The sequence below is a fragment of the Schistocerca cancellata genome, chromosome 10 (assembly GCF_023864275.1).
Source record: "Schistocerca cancellata isolate TAMUIC-IGC-003103 chromosome 10, iqSchCanc2.1, whole genome shotgun sequence".
Taxonomy (NCBI): domain Eukaryota; kingdom Metazoa; phylum Arthropoda; class Insecta; order Orthoptera; family Acrididae; genus Schistocerca; species Schistocerca cancellata.
The window spans coordinates 70,035,825-70,057,623 of NC_064635.1; the positions used below are offsets into that span (position 1 = coordinate 70,035,825).

A 21,799-nucleotide genomic window follows, 5' to 3' on the forward strand; every position below is an offset into this window, starting at 1 on the left:
CAAATGTTCTACGTGTTTGGGCAATGCAGAATTTGAGACAGTTACTGCAGTTTAGTTCATATTTCCTGATCTTTTTTGGGGACACTAATGTGTGGGAGTGAGTTTATAACTCTCTGTTGAAGTTTATTATTTGTGTAAAAGGTAACTGTAACATTCTTCTTTTTGAATAGGCTGGAAACATTATATGATTTAGAAAATATCGTTCTTGTGAAACACAACTAGCTCTTTAGCTCACACGAAGATTTCAGTGCTATCGACAAAGGATTTCATATTGATACTCTATTTCTAGATTTCGAGAACGCTTTTGACAACATTGCACTCAAGCAGCTTGTAATCAGATTTCATGTTTATGGCATATCGTCTCAGTTACGCGTCTGTTTCTTCCTGTCAGAGAGGTCACAGTTCGTAGTAACTTACTGATAGTCACTGTGTAAAACAGAAGTGATTTCTGGCGTTCCCCAAGGTAGCGTTATAGGCCCTCTGCTGCTTCTTACCTATATAAACAATTTACAGACAATCTGAGCAGCCGCCTTAGGTTGTTCGTAGATGATACAGACGTTTATCGTCTAGTAAAATCATCACAAGATCAAAACAAATTGCAAAATGATTTAGAAAAGATACCTGTGTGGTGTGAAAATTGGCAGTTGACCCTGAATAATGAAAAGTGTAATTCATCCACTTGACTGCTAAAAAGATCCGTTGAACTTCGGCTAAGCAATAAATTAATCAACTTTAAAGCTCGTATATTCAACTACAATTACGAACAAATTAAATGGAAAAGAACACATAGAAAATGCTATAGGGAAGGCAAAGCAAAGACAGCGTTTTATTGGCAGAACGTGTAGAAGATGTAACAGATCTACTAGAGAGGCTGCTTACACTACGGTTGTCCACCCTCTTTTGGAGTGCTGCCGCACGGTGTGGGATTCTTACCAGATAGGTATAACGGAACACATCGAGAAAGTTCAAAGAAGGACACCACGTTTCGTATTATCGAGAAATAGGGGAGAGAGCGTCACGGTAATGATGCAGGATTTATGGTGGACATAATTAAAACAAAGGTATTTGTCGTTACGGCGGGATCTTCTCACGAAATTTCAATCACCAACTTTGTCTTCTGAATGCGAAAATATTCTGTCGACGCCACATACATAGGGAGAAACAATCATTATAATGAAATAAAGGAAATCTGAATTCGCACGGAAGGATACGGGTGTTCACTTTTTCCGCGCCTTGTTCGAGAGTGGAATAATAGCGAATTATTTTGAAGGTGGTTCGAAGAACCCTCTGGCAGGCATTTAAGTGTGATTTGCAGAGCAGATATGGAGGTGTAGATGAAAGTGGGTCTAAGTTTTGTGAATTTCCAACCTAATTCTCAACAAAAACACTAGGCGAGTTACTCACCCAGAAGCATACAGTAAGTAAGTTTTCACCACATCTCACATTTTAATAACTTTAAACCTTTTCATAAATGCCTTGATAGAGGTAAGAAGAAATAGATCTATCATGAACTTTATCATATAGCGAAAAACAACAAAAAAAGTACCCCATTGCAGCGAACCAATCACGGAAATAAAAGGAGGCCCCAGGAAGAAAACGAAACGAAACGTGTAACAACTAACTGAAAATGGTTTTGTAAAAAATTCGAAACCGGTCATGATTTGATCTGAAAAATCTTGTGCCTGGTTGCTGTTTCAATTATAAACCTTATTGTATTACAGCCAGGTTCTGAAGGTGTCCATTTTCAAAAAAATAGCGGCAATTTAATATTTCGTAATTTGAGATACCAGCAGACACTACACCCAGGGAGATACGTAAGTAATCTCATTCTTCCACAGTTTTTTATACTTTTCCATGTTTTCCAAAATTTTATACAGTTTATTCAATTACTTGAGCTATGTGTCAACGTCATGTCAACATCGCGTTGTGTCGCGCCACAATGTTACGATGTCGTGTCACATCATGTCACGACGTCAAATCAGCATTGCATCGCATTGGTTCGACGCCATGATGCTCAGTCAGCAATAATGCAACATAGACCGATTTATTTCTCATTGCTAAGCACCACTCCATTACTAGCGTATGTGTGACGTCATATTGTATGTGTTAGAAAGTAACACATTGGTAGAAACAATGATGTCACACCAAATAAATGTCATAGCAAATTCTGTAACGACTACCGACTTCTAACAAAAGATACTGTATGTATAAGAAATACCACACCGCAATAGATAAACAGCCACTATATTAATAGAGCGTGTGATGTCATAGTAAAATTCTGGTGCTTCCAACCAAAGGTACTGTATTTGTAGCACAGCTCTACAAACTACGCCTCTAGAGAGGCGAGCGGTATCTGCAACAGCCCTATCACCTGCAGGTTAGCCCTTCCCTCAGACTCACACACTGCCTCCCTCCCTCTTCCAAAACACCAATAGCTTAGAAAGTTGCCTGGAGGTTAGCAGTGCTGCTACATCAATTCTGGCCAAGAGATATCACGCCTGCTATATTTACTTCGAATAGAGCCCAAGACGTCAGTGGAAATATCAAAGACTGCTACAGTTCGCCTAGATTAGGAAGAACTCACCCTAGCATTTGCAGGTTGAGCAAACCAAGCGAGATGCCAGCCCATCACTAATCTGACCATCTATCCAGGCCTTATAGAGAAATTTGCAGAAAGTGTGTAAAATAGTCTCCAAACTGGTGGTTGGCAGAAAAGACAATCATTCAGAAAGGCGGCATACTACCTAGGCAAGCCAGTCGTAATTCACGGACACCTTTACCCTGATAGCCGAAACATTGAGACCACTGGCCACCGTGACATTAGATGCCGTCTGGAGGCATTACAGGCAAGTAACATGGTAACAGAAGTATATGAGCAGACACAGACGGGGGATCACCCCTGCAAAGATATGGGCTGCAAATGGGAAAATCCACTCAGATAAGCGACTTTGACAAAGGCCAGATTATTACTACACAGGGCTTGTGAATGAGTATCTCTAAAACGGCGAAGCTGGTCGAATGTTCACATAGTACTGTCGTGAGCATCTTTGGAAAGAGGTAGGACAGTGAAACTGCCACTAAGCGCTAAATGATTGGACGCCCACGACTCTTCGCAGAACGAGAGGTTCGGAGGCTTGTCTGTCCCGTAACGTAGGATACATGGTGACCTGTGACATCTATGTCGAAGGAGCACAATGCTGGTGCACCTACAAGTGTTTTGAAGCATAGTATGAAGGCTTTCACGACCGGATGACATATCTTCTGGTAAACCTTCCGGGATGTAAGGTCGTGGTCCATGAAACTCTTCAGCTCCTAACGTTTCGTCCAGAGCTGCGCTGGACATCTTCAAAAGGGTGGTCCTCCTCCGGTGAGTCTTGCCGAGTCGGCAAGACTCACCAGAGGAGAAACACCCCTCTGGAGATGTCCAGCGCAGCTCTGGACGAAACGTTAGGAGCTGAAGAGTTTCATGGACCACGACCTTACATCCCGGAAAGTTTACCAGAAGATATGTTTTGAAGCACTTTCATCGTCCATTGTTGAACATGGTGTTCTACAGCATATCACCCCTACGTGTTCACATGTTGACCCAACGACATCGTCAGTTATAACATCAGTGGGTGTGGGACCATGGGGATTCAACAATAGCTCAAAGGAAACGTGTCGACTCTTTAATTGTATCACATTTTTGGTACACTAGGTCTATGGCCGTCTCCACAAACGTCGTCATTGAGGTGAACAACGTCTCGAAACGTGCAGCATGCCATGGACGCAGGCTGGTTGGAACAATATTATGCTATGGGAGACATTCTCCTATGCCTACATGCGACCTGAGGTAGTAATCAAAGACATGCCGACAGATGCAAACCACATGCATCCCTTCATGCTTGATTCAGCAGTATAATTGTTCATGTTTCGGAGCCAGAACCGTGCTACAGTGGTTTGAGGAGCATTATAGTGAAGTCACGTTGATGTCTCGGCGTCCAAATTCGGCTGATGTGAATCCCATGGAACTCAACAGGATCGCTATCGGGAGCCATCATCTCGTACGCAGATCAGTGGCCCGTTATTTACGCGAATTACATGATCTGTGCGTAGACATCTAATGCCACATACCCCCCACAAACTTACCAAAGAACTGTCGAATCCCTGATATGCAGAATTCGTAATGTTTTCCAAAAACAGGCTGACAAGCTATTAAGCAGGTGGTCATAATGGTTTGGATCATCAGTGCATACACCCTAGAGGAATACGTTGAACGTTACTACCAGTTTAAGCGATAAGTACTTTCCTCCCTTCCACCCTTTGTCTCTGGACCAATCAGAAACAAGATTCCCTTCCTCCCGCAACTACTATGCTCTTTTAAACTTGCGTTGGCGACCCCATTTTCAGCCAGGCATCACTCCCAGGTGGAATGAAGACATGTAACGATATGTAAACAAAATAAACCCTGCAATATTGTTAGTTTGTGGCGACGCTATAGGACTCGTAAACACTACCCAGCAAGAACACTGGCTGTTGACGAGCTCTTCCAGGACTCCCAAGCAGGTAAAGAGACATGTGAGACATGTAACTCATGGGATATTAATGTGGCACGCGACTTTAAGACTCGTAAACAGATGCGGAAGTAATCTGAATTATATACGACCTCACTACACACAAACTAGACTTTGCAATGGTCACAGGGCAGCAAAAATAAACTCTTTCTACATACAAAGTCAACGTATCACAGAGGTCACGTCATGTCTCTCGCTATAAAAAGAGACCTTAAAGATTGAGCACTGTCTGTCGATAAGCATATTCTCCATAGTCCAATTAACCTATCACCAACGCGATTCAAACTACGAACAATAAACACACAATGGCTACTGGAAAAAACGGGCTGCTCATGCTTGATAACAGCAAAACCATCACCATTTCTTCCCAATTTACGTGATCCAAAAAGGCTGCAGGCAGCTGAGAGCTGGAGTCGAACTATTACTCTCAGCATAAATAGAACGTCTAGTCCTGAAGTCCACAGCCTCAAAATGCAGGGAAAAAGGCCTAAGAAAACTGGTAAAAGGGGGATTCAACATAGCTGCAAAGTTCACGCGCATCATTTGTCATACTGATTCTGCAAAAACTCACTCACAATTAATCTACCACCAACATTATTCAAATTGCGAACAGCATACGAACAATCACTGGTTAAACAGGCTATACATATATGATAACAGGACAATCATCGCCATATTTTTGACGAGATGCAGTACGTCTCTGCCGACTCTACTGACACGGTAGTGACTCCTGCGGAAGTCAGACCTGGAATACGAGCCGACAGTAACACTCCATTAGGGCAGGGGAAGAGGCATCCTAGTAGCTTCAAGTTACCGTGGGAAAATCATCCCACGTTAACTGATAAAATGGGGAATTACCGACCTGTCGATCGGTCCCGTTAATGGTCAGAAAGTTACCAACTCCATCTATTGTTGCGGCGTCCAGAAGACTGAGGCTACACTGTAGCCATAAGAAACGATGTCTGAGCGGTGCCCACACACTAGTGACGGCGTCTGTAATTGGCAGAAGCCGTTTTGATAATGCTATCACTATCACCTTGCATAGGGGCTTAATTAAATAACATGCAAATAATTTTAATTTTAGTCGCTGTCTGTCTGGTTACGAAGTGTCGTAACCGGTTGGCCCTGACTAATATTACTCCGCAATCTGACTGCATAGAATAACAACAAAGAATGAAAGAAAACTTCCGTTAACACAACTAATTAATTAAGTCCCCAGCAACTATAAAAGCTACGAAACAAAAACTACGAAACAACAAAGCACAAGTGTAACTGTTCTGTGTGTGGACGAGTGATTCAACGTACACATCTGGCACAGTTCTTCCTCAATAAGACAAGGTATTTTAAGCACCATTTACACTGAAGTAATTAAAAAAAACAGAAATACTATAATTGCACATAGAAACCAGAATTACACTCTAATACATGAACACAAACCAGATGCTTTGTTGACTGAACCTGTGACCAAGAGACATTGTTAGTTAGGAAATTTGAAATAAAAAAATGATTTTTTTACCTTCATATATATTGACGAAAAATACACTCTGATCATTACAACATCCCCATTCGAACAGCATCGGCTGTCTAGCCCATCAGAACAACTGCACACGACATGCTCACAACTATTCGTGGCAAGTTCAGAACTACTACTGCCCACTGCAACTTCTCAACAAGCACTCTCCATGACGACTTCTCAACAAGCACTGCAAGTGGAGCCGGCTGAATAATACTCTTTGGCGCAATCTCTGGCGCTGTGACTCAGTGTAGCCACCTTTCAACCTGTCGAAACACCAAGCATCTGGAGAGACGTTCTAAAATTTTAATTACTTGTCTGTGAGCTGATGGATTTACCCATACAGTTTTATTTAAAAAAAGCAATAGTTGGCAACAAAAGCACACCCTGCTCTTATTGGTTACAATAATATCATCAGATGTATAGTTCTGGACGTTAAGGTTTGACAACGAATCCGCCTCTCTCCTGGTTCCTATGTACGAGATCTGTTCAAAATTTCCGGTACTTTGTTCACAAAATTTTTATACACTTACTTTTTACCTATTGTGCATGGTCTCCTTCGAAATACTCTCCTCCACAATCGATAACCCACTCCCAACGCAGTTTCCACTTACGAAATCAGTCTTGGTACTGTGCCGATTTTCAGCACGATTGTTTCGGCCGCGAGTGTTAAGGTCGATATTGGCCTCGCCAGAGTTACTGGGCCGCCGAGTTGGTGGCGAGTGGCCCCACAGTCTAACATAACAGTCGCGTCACTTCGCCTCGATTTTGTTGGCTTCAGCGCCAGCAGTGCTCCAAGCGGCCGGTAGGTTGAACTGTGAGTTCGGCGCGATCGTGAAAGCGGATAGTGATTGTTTATTTTGATTTATACAATGGTTTTTACCATCGGGAGCGTTTGTAGCGCAATAAATTGTAGCAGCAATAGGAAGAAGACACCACAGCTGTCTTTTTTAGGTTTCCTAAGGCTCCTGCGAGGTATATACCATCATGTTACTAAACTGTATCGTCGGGATTCGTTTGCAAATGTATGTGTATAAATCATGAATGTTTCGTTTTAGGAGCAAAAAAATGGCTAGTTAATAGCAGACGAGAAGACCTTATGAAGAAAGACCCGGTTTACCTGTATAATAATATTAGGTTTTGTTCGCTACATTTCGAACAAAACCAGGTCATGAACGCAGACAATAGCAAACTCGTGTGGAATGCAGTATCCACACTGTTTGACATTCCAAATAAGCCACCTCAACTGACGATAAAGAAGAATCTGCCACAAAGATTCGACAGTCAATCTAAAGCTGTAAAACAGTCCTATGACACAGAAGCAGCTAGTTCAACTCTCCATTTATTAGTGCCAGATTCGTGAGAATCATCAACACAAGACCTGCTTTGACGATGAAGTGATTAGATTAAGTGCACCTGTTCGTGTCTTACAAAAGCGTGTGAAGTGTCAGAATGTTCAGATCGCTAGACTTCGAACGAAACTATTATGGGACAAGGAATGTGCTACAGACAGATTGTTTGAAAATTATTCAAATATTTGGTTTTTCGTGAAATGTAATGTAATCAGCTCATTATGTTTTCAGCATATTTCTCCCACTATTTGTCAATTGCTTGTCCCACTTAGAATAATATAAAGATGAAGGTCGTGGAAACAAGTGACAATGACAAACACAGTAGACCTACAGAACGATAAACGAGCTGTCCATCGCTTTTGCATGTAGAGGTACATGTTTGTGCTTCTTACATGTGAATCTGTGTGTTTATATACTTTTGATATCAACATGGTAAGCTGCAATTCTGTCCAATGTCACAAGTGTTTCTTCACGATTGTGTTGTAGCTTGCCACTCTATTCATGGTTTTTGTCCATACTTGCGCTTATTTTAGAATCAATTTTAGAAACATATATGCCTTCTGATACTACACAAACTCTTGGAGGCAAGAAACTAACTCGAATAATTCGGAAATTACGTAGGAAATGGATGCAAACAAACATTATGCTTACGACATGTCACCTTACCTGCCACTCTGAGCGCTAGTGTCGCTCCATCTGTCAAACGGCAACTTTTACAGCAGTGAGTGTCGCGACTGTTATGTTTCATCGTTTGCAGCCCGACGTCGAAGCAAAGGGCGTCACTATGAACGACGCCCAGTGAGGACAGCTCAACCTGTTAGGTCCCACTGCACCCCAAGGAGGTCACCGCAGGAACAGCAGCTCCGCTGCTTAAACTGCCACGCCGGCCGAAGTGGCCGCGCGGTTCTGGCGCTGCAGTCTGGAACCGCGAGACCACTACGGTCGCAGGTTCGAATCCTGCCTCGGCCATGGATGTGTGTGATGTCCTTAGGTTAGGTAGGTTTAACTAGTCTAAGTTCTAGGGGACTAATGACCTCAGCAGTTGAGTCCCATATTGCTCAGAGCCATTTGAACCATAAACTGCCACCACACCTGGCATATGTAGCCAAAGTTTTTAGTGAGTGAGTGACTGTTATGTTAGACTGTGGTGGCCCTCTGGCGACGAGGAGAGGAGAGTTAGAGAGCACCGAGCGAGAAGGAAAGAACGGCAAAGTGTTGGGGTCCGGATGGTCCGAATTGTGCATTAACAATTTTGGCACTCTGGTAATGAACTGATGGTGAAACCGAGACGCTTGGGAATTCAACGCTGCTGTGGAACGATAAGTCATGGGCTCTGCAATTGTATGGACGCAATTTATGGCGAGCTGTGGCCAATGTCGTTTATGGGTGTTTTGCCACAGCAGATAAACAAAACAGCGTGGGGCCAACCTGAACACGCTGTGCTGTAGCATGTTCGCCCACAGTAAGGGTGTCATGATACTGGAGAAGAAAGCAGTGGAATACGGGAAGTGTATTAACCTACAGTGACTTCTGCGGTGTTAGTTTACTTAACTGTGTGGAGACTGAGCAGTAACTGTCACTTTTCAACGGAATTTACGATTGTGTAAAAGTGTGGCCAGTTTCGGATGGGCGTTGCCATAAACTTATTATGTTTCTTATTTGTGAACATAATTTTCTGTTATCAGGATTACTCACAGGACAGATTTGAAACTGTCAGCTCTGCACTTAGTTCAGCGGGTTATAAACACTGAAATTTGACAAATATGCTTAACTGTGAGTTTTGGATATGTTTTGATACCGGCATGTTAAATGAAAGTGACTGTTGAAGTTTGTATGGTACCTTTCTACCATTACGATTCTGTAAGTTTTTATTTGGAAGTGATGTTGTTTGCTACTGTTATTGGTTGAGAATTTATTACCTGATTAATCAAAGGAACAGTTATTTAACCAGCCTTTCTATGAAGTGTTTTAAGACTTGTTTCTCAGTGAACTGTTATTAATAAATTACCTAAATCAGTAATGTTGTGTAAGCAGTTATTGAAGGCACCCATCTCCATTTGCCAATCAACCATGGCCAGTTGGGAACGGGCATTGATGTAACATTAGGGGACTAGAGGCTATTTGTTAAGTTGTGGCAACGCTAATCCTGTTGTTTGTTGTTCTTGTTGAAGTGTCTAGTCGCCCCTAAATTACATACTAATTACACACAGTACGCACCTTGCTGGATTGCGCGAAGCGCCGTCTGCGAATTTTCTTTTATCTCGTCTATCGTTTCAAGTCTTCATCTTTTCAACGGGGTTTTCAACTTTGGAAGTAAAAACCGTCCACAGGGCCCAATTTTGAAGAGCGTAGAGGATGAGGCACCATACAAATTTTTTTTTTTTTTTTTTTTTTTTTTTTTTTTTTTTTTTTTGTGCAGTACTCACGCACCAACAGGGATGAACTTGCGAGATCGTTATTCGTGATGCAAGAGCCATGAATTGTCTCACCACATTTCAGGCCGTTTTCTTCTCACATTTTTTCGCAGGCGCCACAACACGTCCCAATAGTAGCATCGATTAACAGTTTGTCCCTGTGGCACGAATTCGTGATGAACTAATCCTCCAAGTCAAAGAAAGCTATCAGCTTGGCTTTGACATTCGACCTGAGCTGACAAGCGTTTTTTGGTCTTGGAGAACCTTTCCCGACGAAGACTGAACCTTGGTCTCAACATCATAACTGTAGATCCACGTCTCATCACCAGTTATGATTCTCTGAAGGAACATCTCCTTCTCATTTACACGATCCGAAAGCTCTTCACAGACTGCGAAGAGGAGGTCTTTCTGGTCTTGACTCATGAGCTGTGGGGCAAACTTGGCGGCAACTGTATGCATTTCAAGATTCTATGTCAGTATTTCGTGACATAATTCAAAAAATGGTTCAAATGGCTCTGAGCATTATGGGACTTAACTTCTGAGGTCATCGGTCCCCTAGAACTTAGAACTACTTAAACCTAACTAACCTAAGGACATCGCACACATCCATGCCCGAGGCAGGATTCGAATCTGCGACCGTAGCAGGCTCGCGGTTCGAGACTGTAGCGCCTAGAATCGCTCGGCCACCCCGGCCAGCGTGACATAATCCAACTGAAATGTTACATTCTTCTGCACTCTCCCGTACAGTCAGCCTTCGTTTGGCACGCACGATTTCGTTGACGTTCCTGAGTGTCGTCGGTAGACGTCGAATGGAATCCTGAACGAGGGTCATCTTCAACTTCCGACAGACCGTTTTCAAACCGTGTGAACCATTCATAACATCAAATACGAATTAAGCACCCATCGCCATAGGCTTCCTGCATTATTTGGTGTGTCTCTATAAAAGTTTTCTTGAGTTTCACGCAAAATTTAATGCAGGTGCATTGCTCCTCGAACCCTGCCATCTCGAAATTCGCAAACTGTGCAGCACGACATTCTACTCAATATACCAGTGAACAATAAGGAACAAGACATACAACAATGAAACTTCCGGCAGTTACACATCAAACACGAGCGTATGTAGGGATGCCAACTGCATTTCGCTCCAACACACCATTGGCCCGAAATTACGACTGTACCAGAATTTTCTGAACAGAATTGGTGTTGTTAGAACTCTACGACATTGTTGTCGATGAAAAGTTGGAAATTAGGTAATGTCGGAATCAAGTTCAGTCTCCAGGGTTGCCACAGGTTCTGAAAATCAGGGAATAACAGGGAATTTCAAACATGTCAGGTAAATTTGAAAAAAAAACACTGGAAAATTCTCATTTTTGTGTCAGTAGATGAAATGGTTTGTTTACTGAGGTGTCCCAGTGCTGCCACCACTTCTTGCCACTAACCTAGCAGCTGCCGACGAGAGGCAGGGAACATGAGGTGTGGTCTGTTTGGATCTGATTGTCAGAGACTGTAGACGCACCGGCCGGAGACGACAGTCATGTGTGCATAAGTTATGTCTGAGTGATTGGGTGAATGTGTGTGTGCTCTCGTTTTCTGACAAAAGTTGTGGCTTAAAAGTTAGTCATGAGAGTGTGATTGTCTCATCTACATGTCTGTCTGCAGCCCAGAGTTCGTCTTCATGGTGAGTTGTCACCTATCCTCATTAGTATTGATTCTCAGAGTATTTAAAAACGTTATCTGTTGCATGGATTGATCACCGTGGTCTCATTTCCTCAATATGCTGTCTGTGGCTTGTGAATAGCTAGCCACACGAGTGGATTTCCACGATGGGCCAAAACCAGACGCCATTTCTGCGGGTATCTGTAATAGATCAAGCTTGCCGATCTGAAGCCATTCGGTTCCCACTAATGTGCAGGTCCTGCCCGTCGGATCTAGTCTCACGGACCTGCCCACAGGCCAGGTCTGTTTGTGCGCAGCGTAATACAGGGTGTCCCAAAAAGAATTACCCGATTTTAAATAGAATTATTTATTAGGAAGAAGGGCTTAACACCAACAAATTACATACTAAATTATTCAGAAAATACAGAAGTTTATAAAAATCCATCATAGATGTTCAATATGTCCTCCATTGGCTGCGTGGACGACATCTAGCCGATAGACGAATTCATCCCAAACTGAGTGTAAGGTGTCTTCTGTCACTGAGGCTACAGCAGCTGATATTCTGGTTTTTAGTTCATCAATGTCATGAGGTAAGGGAGGAACGCTTAGCACGAAATCGAATATGAAACGCCCACTGAACTGCGATCACTGATTGAGTACGACTGAATTCAATAACACAATACCCCTTCTGTTGGACGGACGCCATATTGTGCGAGACTGGATGCACGCTCCAAGTCAGCTCTCGTAGCGACATCTAGCGGATTTTTTCTGAAACTCTAGACCACACCCACTACATCTAGCGCTGTTTCAGTTACCTAGTGACATTTGTCTCAATATTATTACAAGTTAAAATCGGGTCATTCTTTTTGGGACACCCTGTACAGCGGAGTTTCGTGGTTTATCCACGGACCCAGGACTGTGGCGCCCCTCAGCAGGCCAGAGGTCATGGGCGATGGATTTCTCGCCGCAAGTACGTTGTACATTGTAGTGTTTGGTCTAGTACATTCTGGCACTTCAAAAGTAGTTTATATGTTATAAAGTATGGACGATAAGAAGAAGACATTGTGTCAGTCGCTGGCGGTTTGTACGCTGTGTACTCATATATTTCTCGAACGAAAAATTCCAAAATACCTGTAAAATAATAGATATAAGACAGAAGGTAATAAGTGACAATATCGAACATAGTAGAACCAACATTTTATAGGCGGTCACCTGTAGTATTGTTTTAGACAATTTCCCGCCTTATACACTTCTTTCTAGAGGCCTACTTTTTTCTGAGGCTATTTCTGAAATCAGTGAAGGTATTTTAAATCTGTTCTGCGACTCCAAGGAAATGCATATTTTTGTCACCAAATGTGTTTCGTTTCATTGAAACAAAAAGGCATCAGTGGTGTTAATGAAACACATGTACCATTTGGGTTGCTTTCTCCATCTAAAACAGTTCATTACAATTTAAAGATGTCGATGTAAGTATTTAAGATTTTTGCTCACATCAGGAAACGCCATCGGCTTGCAAGTTTCTTTTTTTTATGTTTCCTCGTTTGCAATATTGTTTCTTGTACCATAGCTACAAAGACAGATTGTCAACTTAATCTCTTGAGATCTCTAAATTTGTCAGGGAGAAATGCTTAAACGTATCTGGAAATCAGGGAAATATCAGGGAATTTCATTTGGGGAAACTTGTGGCAACCACTGTCTGATGCTTTTGAGAGAAGAACGTCTTAGAAAGGATATTATTAAATATTTTTATCGTTCTCTTCTAACACGATAAATGCAACATCTAGCTGGGAAAGAGAAATGCTCATAATCTTTGCATGTAATGTAGTCCTCTTATAGGACTCTGCTGAATGTTTTGTTTAGGGATCATACGTTAACGATAAGGTGCGTGATTATCATATTCGTCACTTAGTAAGCCAACCTAGTATGATTCTCAGATCCTGTAATGTGAGTTTATGAGCTCGCTGGCCACACTTCGTAGCAGTGACTCTTTTGTAGCTGCAACACAGAACTTACTAACGAGAAGACCTTTCCCTGAGAAAGCAATGTCTTAATGTTGGACTTGATACCAGTACACTAGTATTATGCGATCTAAAAACGGACTATACTCTTCTCACGAAATACATTATTCATAAGTGACATTTGCAGTCAACATACATTTTGCATAGAAATTAGGGATTGATAGACATTTTTCTCTCTAGCACTGATTTTTGTGAGTGGCATAAAGTGTGTTTGTGTGTGTGTATTGGGAAGAGAGACGACATATTTGTGTGATGCTCTTATAAGCAAGAAGAGACCTAGAGTTCAGATAAGCATTTAAAAAAACATAATAAATCTATGACCATATTTGTTCAGAATTACACGTTTGTACGCACTGGCTTGTTTGCAATGTAGGATTCTATGGATGTACTTTTTTGCGATAATTATAGTCTACATCCATTAAGCCAACCTGGTAAGTGTCTCAGACTGTTGATCAAATCTCCTATTTTGTTTTAACATGCCGCAAACATCCTTAACATGATATGTATGTGATAACTAATTATTGGTTCAAAGACCAATCGTAGGTATTTATTTACAATTCTATACTAATATTAGCACTGTTTAGTTGAACCGTGACACATATGAAAAGACAATTGTTTTGCCAGCCATATCTGCAAGTGCGTTAGCAAAACTAGTTTCCTTGTCTCGGTTCTACATGAAGTAATGCGGGCAGACAAGATAAATTGTCATCCGGCGGAGAAACTCTCAGTTCCACCATTGTATCGGCTACCAAACAATAGCCAGTATCAATGTTTTCGTGTAATCGATTTCCACATTAAGTCGGTAATCATATGGCGCACAGTCTTACAAACTATTATAGATCCTGATTGTCTTTTTTCAAGTATAATAAAGAGTATTACAGGCTGTCATTACCGAACAATTCATCAAAACTCCTGTCTTCCACAACATGGACGCCTGCAGGTAAAAATATAACACTTACACACTCAAGCTCCAAAGAAACTCGTATAGGCATGCGTATTCAAATACAGAGATATGTAAACAGGTAGAATACTGCGCTGCAGTCGACAACGCCTACATAAGAATCAAGTGCCTGGTGCACTCGATAGATCGGTTACTGCTGCTGCAATGGCAGATTATCAAGATTTAAGAGAGTTTGAAATTGGTGTTATAGTCGGGGCACGAGAGATGGGACACAGCATCTCCGAGGTAACGATGAAATCGGGATTTTTCCGTACGACCATTTCACGAGTGAAGCATGAATATCACGCAACCGGTAAAACATCAAATCACCGACATCCCTGCGGCCGGAAAAAGGTCTTGCAAGAACGGGGCCAACGACGACTGAAGAGAATCGTTAAACGTGACAGAAATGCAATCCTTCCGCAAATTGCTGCATGTTTCAATGCTGGGCCATGAACAAGTGTCAGCGTGCGAACCATGCAACGAAACATCATCGATATGGGCTTTCGGAGCCGAAGGCCCACTCGTGTATCCTTGACAACTGCACGACACAAAACCTTACGCCTCGCCTGGGCCCGTGAACACCAACATTGGACTGTCGATGACTGTAAACATGTTGCCTGGTCGGACGAGTCTCGTTTCAAATTGTATTGAGCGGATGGACGTGTAGGGGTACAGGAATAACTTCATGAATCCATGGACCCTGCAACTTCAGCAGAGGACTAGTCATGCTGGTGGACGCTCTGTAATGGCGTGGGGCGTGTGCAGATGGAGTGATATGGTACCCCTGATACGACTCTGGCAGGTGACACGTACATAAGCATCCTGTCTGATCAACTGCATCCATTCATGTTGATTGTGCATTCCGACGGCCTTGAGCAATTCCAGCAGGACAGTGTGACACCCCACACGCCCAGAATTGCTACAGAGTGCCTCAGGACACACTCTTCTGAGTTGAAACACTTCCGCTGGCCACCAATATCCCAAGACGTGAACGTTATTGAGCGTATTTGAGATGCCTTGCAACGTGCTGTCCAGAAGAGATCTCCACCCGCTTGTACTCTTACGGATTTATGGAGAGACCTGCAGGATTCATGGTGTCAGTTCCCTCCAGCACTACCTCAGACATTAGTCGAGACCATGCCACGTCCTCGAGACCATGCTCTCGGGGGTCCTACACGACATTAGGCGTGTGTACCAGGTTCTATGGCTGTTCATTGTAAATGGAAGAACGTTATAATACATGAAGGGGTTGTCATAATATATCAATGACCTTGATATCATTTCAAGTAGAACTAAGACGTGTATTTTGATACAATAATTTGCATTATATAGTCTAAGATCCTCAGTCCAATGTTTATGCACCTTTTGTAGTACAAGGGTTGAATGAAAAGTAATGCCTCCACCTACGTTAATTGGGTTTGGATGGGAATATTTTAATAAATCAAACACAGAAATAATCCTTAGAATGTGATCTTTAATTACCAATATTCTCTTTTCCACATAATCACCAGCCAATTGGATAAATTTCTGCCAACGATGAACAAGTTTTCTGAAACCGTCACGGAAGAAGTCGACACTCTGTTTCCGAAATCACAGTCTCACAGTTATCTTAATGTCTTCATCAGAAGCATAATGATGTCTCCGCATATCGTCTTTCATTATCGGGAACAGATGGAAGTCAGACGGTGCTAAATTTGGAGTGTATAGAGGGTTCCGAACGGTGGTGAGATTCAGTCTCTGAAGTTCTGCTGTGGTGGCACGTGAAGTGTGTCAGATGTTCCCGCCTCAACATCTTTAAACTTACTCGTCCATCTTTAGCAATAGCATGCATCTAAAACAGGTAGATCCACCTTTTGTATGTAACTCCAAACCTCATGCGGCATTACTTAAATCTTTATCTGAAATGGCGTTTTAAGATGTGAATAAATGGTGTCAGTTATTGAGTAAAAAGAGTCACTTTGACTCTAGTTACTGACCGCCTCTCCTTCTAGAAAAGTTCGTCAAAGTGCTTTTTCACTATTTTTATACTTTTTTATACGTTTACGTTTTATACGTTTTTATTCGTTTGTTAGGGAAGTTACACACAATGTCCACCTTTCACCAATATTGAAAGTTTGTCAACAGATTGTTAATGATCCTTTTTTTTTACGGCGCCGATTCTAAGAGGTTATATGCATTTGCTGCATCTATAATCTCAGATTTAAAAAAAACTTTGATTCTTTACTGATATTTTTATTACTGAATTACTAAAATTGTAAGAAAGCCTCAGGTTTCGAAATTCTTATTACGAATGATGTTACACTGCGTTCATTATATTTATTACTTCAAAAAATAATTTTTTCCAGATCTTTAAGAACGCCAACGACTCATTTTTCAACTGTACAGGTGGTGTCGTATGTCACAGACCGTAACCTAAGATTTAGTGACCTAAGAATTACATTGAAGATACTCACTGGACAAATTTTTAAATCTGACCACCTCAGCAGTTGTGGTCATCAACTTGTAGATGTTATCAACTGTTTAAAAACACTTTCTTGGTAAGTCTCTAAAGCATCTTTAAAGACTAAATTTGAATTGTGGCTTTCAACAGTGCGACAAGTAAAAATTTCATGGTGATTTTGAGTTCTTGATTATTGCTTGTACTCAGCTGTATTCTCCACTCAAGATGAATCCTCCATCACTGACTTCGCTAACCCCTGCAGACTGATGTTCGTCTTGGGTACGCGAAGTAAATGATCCACATGTCTTTATTTCTGACGGATTCGTGGAATTAACTCATCCTGGGAAACAGCTGTTGACCGACATGCTATGGATGCATACGTCGATGAGTGTAGTGTCTATGTTTTTGCACTTGTCAGTTTCCATTTTCCGGTTCTTTCTTTTCATTGCTACGAGGCCTTTTGTTGATCGGAGCCGTGGGGCACTGACCTGGTCTCCTCAGCTTAGCTACCCCATAAATACTGCAAATTATTGGCATCTGTACTTCTCGTTTTTGAGACGCATCCAAGGGGCAGGGAATGGGTGGCACTTAACGATGGAGCTGGTTCGCTTGGACCCCATGGTCCCTGAGTGATAAGCCACTGAGCTCTTCTCAAAATTTATTTTAACATCAAGGCAAACACTAGATACCTTAATTTTATCCATATTTCGCGGCTTCAAACGTGACTATTCAGTAAAATGGAGGTATGAATAAAAACGCCTTCAGTCGCAATTTTTCGTGTTTATTAAGTACACGATACATTTCGGACCCTGTGGGTCCATCATCAGGTGTATTTTTTTTTCTCTTGAATGAGGTGAAATGCATTGTCGTGCCACGAAAAGGTTTGATGTTAGATTATGTATTTCGTAAGTCAATTTCCTTCCCAAAAGAAAAGCCATAAACACTATTAATTCCAGAAAATTGTTACTGTTAAAGTTCTTATGCTAGGAAATACAAACAGTTTCAGTGAAATCTGTATTTGCATTAAATTTCTTGTCTCAAGCAAATTCAAAACAACTGCTCTTTCCTTTAAAAGGATTTAAGTCCACTAACTCCAGAGAGCAGTCTCAATCATATCCACATAGACATTACAAGTTTTCGTTAAAATGTTTCTTTATCCCAAATGGGCAAAGCTGAGCAACAGAAAAACTAACAAGATAAATTTAGAGGAGCTATTACTAAGCAAAATGGCTGTGTCTGAGTCACACCCAATTGAGCAAAATTTGTTAGTTTGCAAAACACAAATTTTCGTACAGCCTAATGAGAGGAACACCAGTTCCTTCAGAAATTGACCATGACCCAAAATGTTCAACAGGCCAGCAATTTCAGCAGAATACAAGGTATAATTTTACTGAGAGAATAGCCATGACTGATTGGCGGTGTCAGTATGTGCTGAGGCGACAAAAGTCATGGGACACCTCCTAATATCGTGTTGGTCCTCCTTTTGCTGGGCGTAGTGCAGAAGCTCGACGTGGCATCGACTCAAGAAGTCTTTGGAACCCATGCATAAATGTTGAGCCACACTGCCTCTATAGTCATCCATAACTGGGAAAATGTTGCTGTGCCGGATGTTGTGCAGGAACTAACCTCTCTATTTTGTTCGACAGGATTCATGTGATCTGGGTGGTCCACACTGTTTGCTGGAATTGTCCTGAATGCTCTTCAAACCAACCATGAACAATTGTGGCGCTTCTTATCCGTAAAAATTACATCGTTGTTTGCGAACATTAAATTCACGAATGGCTGCAAATCGTCTCCAAGTTGCCTAACATAACCGGACGACCCAGTCCATTTCATGTGAACACAGCCCACACTATTATGTAGCCTCACCAGCTTGCACAGTGCCTTGTTGACAATTTGGGTGCATGGCTTCGTGGGGTCTGCACCACACTCAAACCCTACTATCAGCTCTTACGAACTCAAATCTGGACTCAAGCGACCAGGTCACGGTTTTCTAGTGGTCTATGGTCCAACCAGTAAGGTCACAAATCTAGGAGAAGCGCAGCAAGCTATGGCTTACTTTTAGCAAAGGCACTCACTTCGGTCGTCTGCTGCCCATTAACTCCGATTTCGCCGCACTGTCCAAACGCATACGTTAGTCGCACGTCCGATATGGAACTCTGGGGCTATTTCAGGCAGTGTTGCTTGTGTGTTAGCGCTGACAACTCTATGCAAATGTCGCTGCTCTCGGTCGTTAAGTGAAGGCTGTCGGCCACTGCGTTGTCTGCGGTAGGAGGCAACGCCTTTAATTTGGTATTCTCGGCACACTCTTGACACTATAGATCTCGCAATATTGGGTTCCCAACGATTTCCGAAATGGAATGTCACTTGCGTCTAGCTCCAATTACCGTTGCACTGACAGCTGATAAAATAGTTGTTTATTAAAACTTAATATGTTTCATGGCCTAAAGCCGTATCATCAGCTGCAACAGCTTTATAAGATCATAGCCTCCCTGGGCGCTGACGATCGCGCAGTTGAGCGCCCCACAAACCTATCATCATCATCATCATCATCATCATCATCATCATCATCATCATCACCATCGCTCCCAGTCAAAATTTGCTGTTCAGCGAATATCGTCTGAATAGTAAATTTTGACTAGGGCTGTGGATACGCCTACGGTCTTGTAACGTTGGTTGCACCTGATGAAACGGCTTAAGGTCGTGAAACCGGTTGTTTTAATAAACAGTTTTACCAGCCGTTAACGGAGTTCTTCTTAACAACATGCCTTTCAACAGCTGCGATTGCCGAGAATATAAAATAATTTGTGGTAGCATTTCACGTTCAAAATCTCTTGATGCCTGTCGTACAGCGATAATCACTTTGGAAACTTTTTCTCATGAATCAACTGTCTGCAAATGGCAGTTCGCCAGTGCACTGCCATTTTTTACCTTTTTTTCGAGATACTACCGCCATATACAGAGTGATTATAATTAAAGTTAAACTTTCAAACCGCTGTAGAAATAACACCACTGATCAGAATGACGCCAAATTGCAACAGAATATTGTCAGAGAAGGGAGAAAACGCACGGCAGAAGAAAAATAGTAGTTACAAAATGTAGCAACAGATGGCGCTGTAAGCATCATAATTTAATAGTGGTCGACTAAAAATGACAAATGAATCATACAACAATGCTTAAGCTGCATGTTTCATGTTAAACGAACAGTACTACTCAGTGTGTATGGGTGTACAGGTGTGATACTGTTAGTTACGTAAGCCCAACCACCACAGCAATGTCAGTTAGTTAGTTACATATTCCATTGACCAATAGCACGGAAAAACCGTTGTGATGTGGATGTCCTGACGTTTTTTCCTGTCAGTAGGAGAATCTAGCCTACTGCAGACAGAACTTATGCCTTTTGGCCATCGTATCCACAAAAAGATATTGTTCAAGGAATGTACTGCACAGAATGAAGAAAATGGTCTCTAAAACGTATACTGTAGGCATTGCGACTTACATTGTACAGATATTATTTTCATGCAGTGTTTTAGGCGACTTCTGTTCAACTTTGTGTCAGTTGTTCGAAAATAATGTAGAACCTTTGGAAAATAGTCGAGCGCCGTGCTGAACATTTCAGCAGGCGTTTTTGAGGCACAGTACAGATACGGGACACGGATTTGCTATGTTCTAGAAGTTGCGTGTTGTGGTACTCACTTTGACATCAGTCCGGCCACACGTGGGTCCTGGTTCGGTAAGGAAGCTGGCGGCTCGCTGGAGACCCGTATTCGGCTTCAGGTTTGTTCCACGCTGTCCGTAGCCCACTATGGTGCATGTTTCCTTGAAATTTGGTGGTAGCCTGGAAGAAGGTGTCGTATTTTAAGAGATCTATAAGGCCTAATTTTTAAGGCCAGGTTCTCATTCAACATGGTGGAAAATTCAATTTTTTATGCATTTTTTTAAAGCTATACGTGTCCTGAATGCTGGGACGAAAAGGTTTTTTAACCCGTGCGTTACAAAAGTTTCTACAGACCATTGTTCGAAGCAGTGTCACGGCCGTCGTGGGACGCTCTAAGACGGAGATGGTCGGCCCAGGTAGAAAACTTGTCGTGCCGTCCGTGACGCACGTTCACAGGACAGGTCGGCTTCTCTCGTCGGGAAGAACGAAGGAATTGCTCTCCAGGAACAAGTAGGGTTAGAAGAAGGTTTAATATACGGTCGTGGAATTGCACACAAAACGTAAGTAACGAAAACACGTTTTTTGGCCAAAGTTTTGTCAAAATTGGTGAAAAGATAATTTTTAAAACTTCCTGGCAGATTAAAACTGTGTGCCCGACCGAGACTCGAACTCGGGACCTTTGCCTTTCGCGGGCAAGTGCTCTACCAACAGAGCTACCGAAGCACGACTCACGCCCGGTACTCACAGTCTTACTTCTGCCAGTACCTCGTCTCCTACCTTCCAAACTTTACAGAAGCTCTCCTGCGAAACTTGCAGAACTAGCACTCCTGAAAGAAAGGATATTGCGGAGACATGGCTTAGCCACAGCCAAAGGTCCCGAGTTCGAGTCTCGGTCGGGCACACAGTTTTAATCTGCCAGGAAGTTTCATATCAGCGCACACTCCGCTGCAGAGTGAAAATCTCATTCTGGAAACATCCCCAAGGCTGTGGCTAAGCCATGTCTCCGCAATATCCTTTCTTTCAGGAGTGCTAGTTCTGCAAGTTTCGCAGGAGAGCTTCTGTAAAGTTTGGAAGGTAGGAGACGAGGTACTGGCAGAAGTAAGACTGTGAGTAGCGGGCGTGAGTCGTGCTTCGGTAGCTCTGTTGGTAGAGCACTTGCCCGCGAAAGGCAAAGGTCCCGAGTTCGAGTCTCGGTCGGGCACACAGTTTTAATCTGCCAGGAAGTTTCATATCAGCGCACACTCCGCTGCAG

General features: G+C 42.4%; 1 protein-coding gene across 1 annotated transcript in view; it reads right to left on the reverse strand.

Annotated features, from left to right (window-relative positions):
• LOC126106120 (serine protease ami-like) overlaps window positions 1-21,799 on the reverse strand; it is a 95,872-nt gene that overhangs the window by 16,609 nt on the left and 57,464 nt on the right. Inside the window, exon 3 of the mRNA XM_049912365.1 lies at window positions 20,586-20,727. Coding sequence (XP_049768322.1) covers window positions 20,586-20,727 — 142 coding nt within the window. The remainder of the gene's footprint in view (window positions 1-20,585; window positions 20,728-21,799) is intronic.